Source organism: Coregonus clupeaformis, chromosome 11 (genome assembly GCF_020615455.1).
Source record: "Coregonus clupeaformis isolate EN_2021a chromosome 11, ASM2061545v1, whole genome shotgun sequence".
NCBI classification, from domain to species: Eukaryota; Metazoa; Chordata; class Actinopteri; order Salmoniformes; family Salmonidae; genus Coregonus; species Coregonus clupeaformis.
Window position 1 is genome coordinate 27,844,484 of NC_059202.1, and position 13,199 is coordinate 27,857,682.

The window sequence follows — 13,199 nt, forward strand, 5'->3', positions numbered from 1 at the left end:
AATGAGCTGTCGACAGTGGGCATCGCTCTCCAATGAGCTGTCGACATCGCTCTCCAATGAGCTGTCGACAGTGGGCATCGCTCTCCAATGAGCTGTCGACAGTGGGCATCGCTCTCCAATGAGCTGTCGACATCGCTCTCCAATGAGCTGTCGACAGTGGGCATCGCTCTCCAATGAGCTGTCGACATCGCTCTCCAATGAGCTGTCGACATCGCTCTCCAATGAGCTGTCGACAGTGGGCATCGCTCTCCAATGAGCTGTCGACAGTGGGCATCGCTCTCCAATGAGCTGTCGACATCGCTCTCCAATGAGCTGTCGACAGTGGGCATCGCTCTCCAATGAGCTGTCGACAGTGGGCGTCGCTCTCCAATGAGCTATCCTATCGTCATACACCATCACACAGCTATCCTATCGTCATACACCATCACACAGCTATCCTATCATCATACACCATCACACAGCTATCCTATCATCATACACCATCACAACATCCTAAGCGAGCAGAGATCGTTTCATGGTGTTTCGGGATGTCTCAGAGAGAGAGGGGTTTGTATATGTGAGGAATAGGCCGATAGCATCGCTGGACCGTGTCCGCTTGCATTCACAACCAGTGCTGGTTATGTGGTTCTAAACCAAGAGCATCAAATGAGACACAAAGTACACATACCTGTGGAGGTGGAAGGATAATCAGTGAAATAGCACTTCTCTCCTAGCAGAGGATTACGTTGTGTGGTCTGTAGCATAAGCAACCCATAAGACAGTGGTTCCCAACCAGGAGTACTAGGACCCCAGGGGGAACTTGACCTATCCACAGGGGGTACTTGACCTATCCACAGGGGGAACTTGACCTATCCACAGGGGGAACTTGACCTATCCACAGGGGGAACTTGACCTATCCACAGGGGGTACTTGACCTATCCACAGGGGGAACTTGACCTATCCACAGGGGGTACTTGACCTATCCACAGGGAGTACTTGACCTATCCACAGGGAGTACTTGACCTATCCACAGGGAGTACTTGACCTATCCACAGGGGGTAAATGACCTATCCACAGGGGGAACTTGAGAAGACTCATCAGACCATCGGCCTACTGGGAAAATGCACATGAGGGGGTACTTCAGGGGTACTCCGGACAGAGACAAATTCAGTTGATGGTACAGTAACCGAAAAAGGTTGGGAACCACTGCCATAAGGTTACAATGAGTCAAGTCCCCCACACCAAGCCCCTGCCATCCCCCACACCAAGCCCCTGCCATCCCCCACACCAAGCCCCTGCCATCAAGCCCCTGCCATCCCCCACACCAAGCCCCTGCCATCAAGCCCCTACCACCCCCCACACCAAGCCCCTGCCATCAAGCCCCCTGCCATCCCCCAAACCAAGCCCCCTGCCATCCCCCCACACCAAGCCCCTACCATCAAGCCACCTGCCATCCCCCACACCAAGCCCCCTGCCATCCCCCACACCAAGCCCCCTGCCATCCCCCACACCAAGCCCCTGCCATCAAGCCCCTGCCATCCCCCACACCAAGCCCCTGCCATCAAGCCCCCTGCCATCCCCCACACCAAGCCCCCTGCCATCCCCCACACCAAGTCCCCTGCTAACCACTCAGTTAATAAAGTAGAAAGAGGAGGGTGCAATAAGTATTGATTAGGAGAGGAGGATGCCCCCCCAATCTCCATCTCATCTAAGTGGGTCATTTATTTTCGGGTAGAATTGGTTAAGTAAAAGTTTGCCAAGGTTTTACAGTAATTATCTCCATGGATGTATCGCTGTACCCAGCAGGGATCTTTCTGTTATCATCTGTATAATGCATCAGCTCTGTGTTGGAGGGAGCGCCTTCAACATCCCCCCAGTGGATTCGAATAAAAGTTGACGCTGCTCTTTGTTTGGAGCAGAGACATAGAAGTGTCTTTATTTGGCATTGCTGAATCGGAGATTGTTGTAAAATAAGTGTTTCGCCTTTAATTATTTTGGAGTGGTTGGTTTTCTCCCGGTTGGATTGGGAACACCTGGGATGCTTATAGTGGGACACCGCGGCACCATGCCCGGATGGATGACTAGCGCTCCACAGGGAGAAGTACTTTTAAACGGGGAACATGCCATCACACAAAGGTTGAGAAAACAGCTATATCTTTCAATAGAATGAAAGTGAAAAAGTCCACCACTGGATTCACTTGCTGCTTCCCCAAACAAAAGAATGGCGGTATAAACATGATGTCATCAATATCCTTAATGATGGTATAAATATGATGTCATCAATATCCTTAATGGCGGTATAAACATGATGTCATCAATATCCTTAATGATGGTATAAATATGATGTCATCAATATCCTTAATGAGGGTGTAAATATGATGTCATCAATATCCTTAATGGCGGTATAAACATGATGTCATCAATATCCTTAATGGCGGTATAAACATGATGTCATCAATATCCTTAATGATGGTATAAACATGATGTCATCAATATCCTTAATGGCGGTATAAACATGATGTCATCAATATCCTTAATGGCGGTATAAACATGATGTCATCAATATCCTTAATGGCGGTATAAACATGATGTCATCAATATCCTTAATGATGGTATAAACATGATGTCATCAATATCCTTAATGGCGGTATAAACATGATGTCATCAATATCCTTAATGGCGGTATAAATATGATGTCATCAATATCCTTAATGGCGGTATAAACATGATGTCATCAATATCCTTAATGGCGGTATAAACATGATGTCATCAATATCCTTAATGGCGGTATAAACATGATGTCATCAATATCCTTAATGGCGGTATAAACATGATGTCATCAATATCCTTAATGATGGTATAAACATGATGTCATCAATATCCTTAATGGCGGTATAAACATGATGTCATCAATATCCTTAATGATGGTATAAACATGATGTCATCAATATCCTTAATGGCGGTATAAACATGATGTCATCAATATCCTTAATGGCGGTATAAACATGAATGTGTGTCCCAAATGGCACCCTATTCCCTTTGTAGTGCACTACTTTTGACCGTGGCCATTGGGTTCTGGTCTAAAGTAGTGCACTATATAAGGAATAGGGTGCCATTTGGGACGTACGCATACAGTAATGACCTCAGAGAGCACATCTCGTTCCGCACCACGGGCCCGATCATAACTTCGGGCCCGTGGTAACATAACTCGGTTAACCCAGAACTAAACTCTTGCATAATTCGGTCAGATGCTCGATGTTTACGTAGTCTGTCCACGAGGTATTTCAAGTAACACAAATGAGTCATTCCACCGATTCAGTGCCTTTTGAGATGTGTAACTTTCACCTAATTGTAACACTGTCATAAAGAGCACTGTCAAAGGAGACGTGTATGCGGTGAGCGAAGTCAAGCGCAGGACACAGAGCTACTGGCAGACGTACTTTACTAACCAGTAAAAGAACATACAAAACAAAACCTCCTAACAGGGAGGAAAACAAATACACGCATACGAAACAGCAATGCCGACCTTACGGGAAACAAAACAATAACACACAATTTACCAAACGAGAGACAGGGGTAAATATAGGGACTACAATCAAACATAATAGCGAACAGGTGTAAACACTCAAGACTAAACAAGACAAACACCGAAACATTGATCGGCAGCAGCTAGTACTCCGGGGACGACGAACACCGAAGCCTGCCCGAGCAAGGAGGAGGAGCAGCCTCGGCAGAATCCGTGACAGTACCCCCCCCTTGACGCGCGGCTCCAGCCGTGCGCCGACCCCGGCCTCGGGGACGGCCAGGAGGACGCGGAGCAGGGCGAGTCGGATGACTCCGGTGGAAATCCCTCACCAGGGAGGGATCTAGGATGTCCCTCCTAGGGACCCAGCACCGTTCCTCCGGACCGTACCCCTCCCACTCCACGAGATACTGCAGACCCCACCTCCGAGCCAAGCTCCATAGGGCTCGGCTCGGAGGTGCTGGGGGATGGAATGGACGGCCCCAACTCCGGACGTCCGCGGGTAGCCAATAGGGTATCTATGCGAATCGACATGTCCACCAGCTGATCGAAACTTAGGTTGGTGTCCCTGCAGGCCAACTCTCGGCGAACATCCTCCCTTAGGCTGCACCTGTAGTAGTCGATGAGGGCCCTCTCATTCCATCCCGCATTGGCAGCCAGAGTCCGGAAGTCCAGTGCGAATTCCTGCGCGCTCCTCTTCCCCTGTCTGAGGTGGAACAGACACTCACCCGCCGCCTTCCCCTCTGGGGGATGATCGAAAACCACCCTGAAGCGGCGGGAGAACTCCGCATAGCTGACTGTAGCGGCATCTATTCCCCTCCACTCGGCGTTGGCCCACTCCAGTGCCTTGCCGGACAGACAGGAGATGAGGGCGGAAACGCTCTCGTATCCCAAGGGCGCCGGGTGGATGGTTGCCAGGTAGAGTTCCACTTGGAGCAGGAAACCCTGACACCCGGCCGCGGTGCCATCATAAGCCCTCGGGAGCGAGAGCCGAATCCCACTGGACTCCGGAGGTGAAACGATGGGTATGGCTGATGGTGGTGGTATCGTTGGAGGAGGTGTGGGCAAACCTCCTCTCTCCCATCGCCTCAAGGTGTTCATCACCCCTTCCATGGCGGTGCCAAGATCCTGGATCATGGCCGCTTGTTGGATAACGCGCTCCTCCAGTGATCCCGTTGGCACCGCCGATCCTGCTGACTCCATGAGTGGTGTGTTGTTCTGTCAAAGGTGACGTGTATGCGGTGAGTGAAGTCAAGCGCAGGACACAGAGCTACTGGCAGACGTACTTTACTAACCAGTAAAAGAACATACAAAACAAAACCTCCTAACAGGGAGGAAAACAAATACACGCATACGAAACAGCAATGCCGACCTTACGGGAAACAAAACAATAACACACAATTTACCAAACGAGAGACAGGGGTAAATATAGGGACTACAATCAAACATAATAGCGAACAGGTGTAAACACTCAAGACTAAACAAGACAAACACCGAAACATCGATCGGCAGCAGCTAGTACTCCGGGGACGACGAACGCCGAAGGCTGCCCGAGCAAGGAGGAGGAGCAGCCTCGGCAGAATCCGTGACAAGCACATGTTCAACTTGATAAAAAATATGTTTTCCATCTCAAGAGGTTAAATAAAACATGACTACAACAGGTGCCAAATAAAGTAACAGGGTTGACCGTAACAGGGTTGACCATCACAGGGGTGACCGTAAATCTGGTTGACGACAGGGTTGATGATTTCTTCTTAAAAACCTTGTGACAGGGAGAATAGAAGCTTGTGAAAATTATATTTAAAGTAATAGTTTCACCATATTAAAACTTGAGTTCAGTTCTAATAACAGGGTGAGGGACAGACGTAAAATGAATCACATGACATAAATAAATAGTCTTCAGAAACGACTTTGTCAAAGCAACAAAATAAGCAGGGCTTTAAAACGACGGTGAAACTTTGAGAAATGTTGGGATTAAGAGCATTAAAATGTTCCTAAAAATTACACGGGTTGAGGGAGGGACACGTCAAAATGTGATTTATTGAATTCTCCATGTGATCTATGTTGAAGGGCACTTTAATATGACAGGCTTTTCAATTCAATATTAGTGCACAATAAAAGGCAATCTTTTCCTGGAATTTAGATTTTTACAAAATAAAAGTTTAGGTAACCTATAATCAATATCCAAATAAATCTAAAATACTTCCTCAACTTATTTTTCAATACTTAGCACTCTCTCTGAATACTTTCTGACATTAACGTTGACCCAAATAATAATTTAGTAACGGAAATAGTAATAATTTGTTAGTCAAACATTATTAGTGGTGCGGGGGAGTCGTCCCTCTGGCTTGTAAAATACGGAGGTCATTTGACTTGTGTGGAATTGGAATCAGGTGACCTCCGTAGATACAGCCTCCAAGCTTTTGTTGTAAAAAAAAAAATGTATTTTTACACGACAGTAGGTTCAAGATGGTCATCGTCGCCATTACTGTAGGTAGATTGTTGTGTGGTGTGCTAAAGGTTATAACCTATGGACTCCGCTCTACCGCGACACGATGAGGCAACACAGAGAGAGGCTGAGCGGATAGACAGTAGCTATTTATGGAACTACTCTTTTCCTGTCTTCACTTGTCTTACCTACCTCTTGGGCACGCTCGTTACAAAGAGAAAGTATCAAAACGTCTTTATTTTGTTTTGGATGTGTGTGTGTGTGTGGGGGCTTAGAATGATATATAGTGATATCTATGTTACTTTTAGTTTCATTGTGTTACTTTTAATTTATACAACTGTGTCAAACATTTCATTGTAGAATAGATTATAGACATTCTGTAAATATATCGCATATTTTATGAGATTGCGTTGGATTATAAAGACCTTTCTGAACTGAAAGGGAAGTGATAGGACTCCTGATCCTCTTGTCCTTCTGGAGGTTATTTCCTGCCCTGGATCTTGCCATTGTCATTTTAAAAAATTACAACCACACCCTTTAATAATAATAATAATAATAATAATAATAATAATAATAATAATATGCCATTTAGCAGACGCTTTTATCCAAAGCGATTTACAGTCATGTGTGCATACATTTTTAACGTATGGGTGGTCCCGGGGATCGAACCCACTACCCTTGGCGTTACAAGCGCCGTGCTCTACCAGCTGAGCTACAGAGGACTTTAAAACGTTACGCTTTGGCTCTATTATGACCACTTGACTAAATTTCAGAACAACATTCATCCTCACCTCGGTGGTCTATGCACCACACATACCTTGTTTTGAGACTAATCTGATTCCAGATGTTTACATACGTCACCTTGTCTCCCCAGCCCAGCAGATGCTCCTCCTGTGCCAGGGAGTGAACCGGAGGAGAGACGAGGCAGCAGGACAGTCCATGATGTGGAGCCACCACAAACACAGCTACCCAGGTGGACTAAAGAGTCATAGCATGGTCCCAGGCCCAGTTTGTGCTATCATGTTTGGTATGACTGGCAAGGAGTGACATGAAGGCACAAACAGACTGGTGCCCAGGTTAATAGAGTCCTCCTACCACACTCATTAAAACCCAGGTCCCCAAACTACATTCAGCAATATGTAAATAAGACACTTCATATAGTGACCAGACACTAAGACACTTCATATAGTGACCGGACACTAAGACACTTCATATAGTGACCGGACACTAAGACACTTCATATAGTGACCGGACACTAAGACACTTCATATAGTGACCGGACACTAAGACACTTCATATAGTGACCAGACACTAAGACACTTCATATAGTGACCAGACACTAAGACACTTCATATAGTGACCAGACACTAAGACACTTCATATAGTGACCAGACACTAAGACACTTCATATAGTGACCGGACACTAAGACACTTCATATAGTGACCGGACACTAAGACACTTCATATAGTGACCAGACACTAAGACACTTCATATAGTGACCGGACACTAAGACACTTCATATAGTGACCAGACACTAAGACACTTCATATAGTGACCAGACACTAAGACACTTCATATAGTGACCGGACACTAAGACACTTCATATAGTGACCAAAAAGAGATACTTAGAGTATCATCACTATGATATACTGTAGTAAATATAGTATCATCACTATGATATACTGTAGTAAATATAGTATCATCACTATGATATACTGTAGTAAATATAGTATCATCACTAGGATATACTGTAGTAAATATAGTATCATCACTAGGATATACTGTAGTAAATATAGTATCATCACTAGGATATACTGTAGTAAATATAGTATCATCACTATGATATACTGTAGTAAATATAGTATCATCACTATGATATACTGTAGTAAATATAGTATCATCACTATGATATACTGTAGTAAATATAGTATCATCACTATGATATACTGTAGTAAATATAGTATCATCACTATGATATACTGTAGTAAATATAGTATCATCACTATGATATACTGTAGTAAATATAGTATCATCACTATGATATACTGTAGTAAATATAGTATCATCACTATGATATACTGTAGTAAATATAGTATCATCACTATGATATACTATAGTAAATATAGTATCATCACTAGGATATACTGTAGTAAATATAGTATCATCACTAGGATATACTGTAGTAAATATAGTATCATCACTATGATATACTGTAGTAAATATAGTATCATCACTATGATATACTGTAGTAAATATAGTATCATCACTAGGATATACTGTAGTAAATATAGTATCATCACTATGATATACTGTAGTAAATATAGTATCATCACTATGATATACTGTAGTAAATATAGTATCATCACTATGATATACTGTAGTAAATATAGTATCATCACTATGATATACTGTAGTAAATATAGTATCATCACTATGATATACTGTAGTAAATATAGTATCATCACTAGGATATACTGTGGTAAATATAGTATCATCACTAGGATATACTGTAGTAAATATAGTATCATCACTAGGATATACTGTGGTAAATATAGTATCATCACTATGATATACTGTAGTAAATATAGTATCATCACTAGGATATACTGTAGTAAATATAGTATCATCACTAGGATATACTGTAGTAAATATAGTATCATCACTAGGATATACTGTAGTAAATATAGTATCATCACTATGATATACTGTAGTAAATATAGTATCATCACTAGGATATACTGTAGTAAATATAGTATCACTAGGATATAATGTAGTAAATATAGTATCATCACTAGGATATACTGTAGTAAATATAGTATCATCACTAGGATATACTGTAGTAAATATAGTACCATCACTAGGATATACTGTAGTAAATAGAGATATACTGTAATAAATAGAGATATACTGTAGGAAATAGAGCATCATCACAGTCATGGACGGACTGTGACCAGAAATCAGCCCATTTTCTTTCTTGAAAATCCAATGATTAGCCAAATGGTTCCAGGTGCTCTGTATAGGGAATAGGGCCTACTGTAGTAAACAGAGTACCCTGGTCAACAGTAGTGCACTATATAGGGAATAGGGTGCCATTTGTGCCATAGATATGATAGAGTATAATCACAGTGCTGAGGGCTGCATACCGAACAACCCGCAAATACTGCCCAAAAAAACCCACTCCCAGCCCCCAAAAAACAGCAACACACTCCATAATCTCTGTTGCCTTCTGGTACAGCAACTCTCCGTTTGCTTTAGAGGATGTTGCGTTGTCCCCTCCACACATGATTAAGACAAACCAAGAAGGAAAAGTAAAGAAGAAAGTATTTAGTCGTCAGTCAGTATTGATACTTTTATACGGCACATGCTGGAACTAACAAAAACATCCGAAGGAACACATTTATAAAGTTCTGTTTTTTATTTGTTTTATTCCAAACATACATTTTCCAATTCTAAGAGTGTGTAAAGCAACATAAAAATGATTATATATATATATAATTGATTAAATAGCCTACATAAATATCACACTTAAATTGTCCTCCATACATTGGCAAACACCTTATAGGCTACTTTTCTCTTACTTTAAAAGTACTTTCTTAAAATAAACGTTTTAATGCTATATCAATTGCACACAAAAAAAAATGTGAACGGGTTAAGGTTACAAGTGTATAAAAACGAACCTCCCTCTATTTGCTCAGACAGACAGACAGACAGACAGGTAGGCCAGACAGACAGACAGATCACTAGGAGTATAAATATCCTCATAGAAATAGCTCAAACATTACAAGTTCATTACAGAAATGGCAACGCGATGAACGCCCTTCACGCAAAGTTCGTTACGGTTAGGCTAGTATTGTCAAGCGCCGGGTTACTGTAAAGCACTTTGTGACCACTGTTAATGTAAAAATGAGTTTATAAAATAAATTGTTATTTCGCGGTTATGTCTATTTGTAAACAGATAATGAACAAATAATACAAAGTCACCTAAAATAGACTTAAGGGGAGATGATTTTATAAAACCGAGTATTAGATTTGATATCATAAAGCATTATATTCTGTGAAAATGGGCCCATAGGTATTTTCTTTAGGCCTAACTTCAATAACCCCATGTTCATCATTCAAATGGGAACTTAAAATATAAAGGTGACACACAAGGTTTACTATAATGCACCATGCATGACGCAGTAGCCTGTATTTGAAAGCTGCACGTCTGTTCAACAAAGGCAAGTCTTATTTCGACATGCATTGAGCCAGGCGCATTTAATTTTAATATCCACTTACACGTTGCACACGTGATATAATTTGGGGGCTATCCGGGCTACTGTCTGTTTGACGTGTAGGCCACAATTCATCCCACAGGCGACTGCATGGCAAGTTGATGCAATGATGATTCTCGGTCCATTGTAAAGCTTAGGGCCTTTAACTTCAGATCAACCGTAAATTATTTGCAGTGTTAGATCCACATCAAAATAGTATTTAAATTCCCCTTTAAACAAATACATTCCACGAGTAGGCTATTAGAGTTGCCTAAAAAGTCACCTTCTGAGAGAGCAGTTCATTGCGCTTATTTAGGAGCGCTAGAGTTCATGGCATTAAGAGGTTTGAAATTCAGGGTTGGCCTCGGCCTTGACTCAACGACCTGAGTGGTTCACACTTCAAACAGTGTGCTAACTGGTTAGATTCTCTCTGATTTGGACTAAGAACAAATGAGCAATGAAATATTTGTCCGTTAGAATAATAGCCTAATATTAGTCTAAAAGCAGTCGATAAACGTTTTAGCGCTTTGCGGGGTTAAGAATGTTGGCCCATGGCCTTGAAGTTTTAATATGCTGCAGGTAGAAGAAGTGTCTGTGTATTATTCCTTCTTTTAAAATTGATAGGCTGTCCTAATTGCAGCCTATTTGTCTTTATTAATTTGAAGGCTAATAAGAGTTTTAAAGGGGATGTAGACTCATTTTGTGTTGCATTAAAGAATGCCTTATACTCATGTTATTCCAATACTATGCTTAGCGTTTTTCATTCGCAATTTGAACATCTCTGGTTAGATTACACTCTACGTAATAGAGTTTTGGAAGTTTGCTGTAGGTTGTATTGGCTGCTGACGGATGTCAGAGAGAGAGCGAAAATAGTTAATGCATTGCATAGCAGCGGACGGCAGCGATTATATAGGACAAACTGTATAGCATTGAACCAGTTGTTAGCCTATAGAGGTTATGGTCAATCTGAACGCAATAACCTAAATTACTAAACAAATGTCACCGATTATAAAACGGCCAGTATACCAAAGCTTTTCTTATATCAAAGGGATCATTTTTTAAAAATCACCAATAGGAAGAAGTCCGATTACAATAATTATTTTCTATTGATTAAATGACATTATAGGCTACTTATTGCATCCACAACAGAAGGCGTTATGCTCTCTATGATGCGCAAATTGCCCGTTTCTATTAGATTCAAGCTATTTATCACAGCAAATAGGCTAACATCACAGCTTCCTTCTCACACTGTAGGCTACCACCGTGACAAACATATAGTCAGATAAACCTGCCATAACAGTCAGCCTCAAAGGCAACAAAAAGGCTACAGCAATGGAGAATGCCGGTGATTAAGAGAGTTTTCAAGCAAAATGTCTTTGGTTCACAAATATAATCTCATCCCAAACAAACCCTTGTGATGATTTGCCAGCAGTCCATAGCTGTGAAGGTAGAAACTGGGGGGTTTAAAAATGAATATTCTCTGCAGGAGAAGCAAAAACAAAAATTACATAATATCACAACAAATCGGCCTATGCAACGCGTGTCCGTGTGAATAAGCAGTCTGGTTCGGTTCTGTGTCGGTAATAAAGGGAAAGGCGACGAACGGACACTTCGCTTATGTCACGGAATAGCAAATTAGTTGTGAGAATTTAGGGGCTGGGCTAAGAGGCATGGGTGACGTAGGCAACTCTTCTGCCCATGTGACCATCTAGGTCTGGGAGAATCCAAACGTAGGGGGCATAAAAAAACACCACTCCATTTCTCTTAAAATATAGAAAAATAGTACAAAATGTGCAATAATTTAAGTTTGCTTTTGTAATACACTTGTTGCATTAACTCATGGTGTATAATACGCACGGAAATCTAAATCTCAGAAAGATGATTTCTCAGAAAGCATTAAAACCTGACTCTCCCCTGCCCTCGGAAAGTGGTATCGCCACAAGCTCAAATTCTGAGAATTGAGCTCTTCAGATTCTTAGAACTGGGGGTTCTTAGAAGTGGTGATGCAAGAAGTTTCTAGGAAAGCAATATCAGGTGATTTTTTAAAAAATTCGTTTTTTCCCGATGTAATTTGGCGCGAAGTTATGCTCTTCGTTGCAGGTGATGGTGTAGCGCTGGCTGTGTTTCTGAATGTGTTTTATCATGTAAACCTAAGTGATTTGAAGGTGTTTGGTGGACTGTTTTGAGCGCACCGTTCAGCGGGGTGACAGTACTCTTGACAGATCTGCTTCTAAAATGTTCTGCTGTCTTCACGGCTCTCGGTTCGCCTTGTGTCGCTTTGACAGGAGAGGCTTTTTGTTACTGTACTGTGCTGATCACAAAACAGTAATGACATTACGTGGTTATTCTGTTAGACTTGACTAGTGTGCTGTACTGCTAATAATGAACAAGGAGTTCAGTTTAACTAAATGCTGCCTTCTTAATTCTAAGCAAAACTTAGTTTAGATTTTTGTGTATTAATACTAATATCAGCGGTGTTGCACAGAAATTATTTCAGTGTTTATTATAACGTGATTCACATCGGCATAACAAAGTAACTTGCACAGTGTGTTGTGGCAGAGGGGCAGGGGTAGATGTGTCAGTGGTGTTATGCTACAGTGGGTTGGGGAAGAGGGGCAGGGGTAGGTGTGTCAGGGGTGTTATGCTACAGTGTGTTGTGGCAGAGGGGCAGGGGTAGGTGTCAGTAGTGGTATGCTACATTGTTTTAGAAATCCAGACAGTCTTGGAGGAAAATAATCAAATCGATCTGGTTGCACGAGATATTAATCGTCTTGTCTCGTCGTTATCACCCCATCCACCACACACACGCCTACCTCACGGAAATATAGTTCGGAGCTTTCCACAGCCTAGTTTACGTGCACAAGTTTGTACCTGCGTGCTATCTGTCTGGGGCCAGGGATGGTTGACTTTTGGCAACCTGACAGGAAAACTGTACAATGTCGCAGTTATAGTATTTCAATGATTAACAGATACAATGTTGCAGTAATTGAATGC

The 13,199-nt window shown here is 42.1% G+C and overlaps 1 protein-coding gene across 4 annotated transcripts in view; it reads left to right on the forward strand.

Moving 5' to 3' along the window:
- LOC121537631 (B-cell lymphoma 6 protein homolog) overlaps positions 1-13,199 on the forward strand; it is a 64,278-nt gene that overhangs the window by 36,163 nt on the left and 14,916 nt on the right. For 3 of the 4 annotated variants that reach the window (XM_045223496.1, XM_041845216.2, XM_041845215.2), the window contains one exon: positions 6,826-6,924. In XM_045223496.1, the coding sequence (XP_045079431.1) occupies positions 6,826-6,924 (99 nt within the window). Of the gene's footprint in view, positions 1-6,825; positions 6,925-12,198; positions 12,240-13,199 lie in introns of those variants that run through there. The other variant, XM_041845218.2, reaches the window with a different exon arrangement.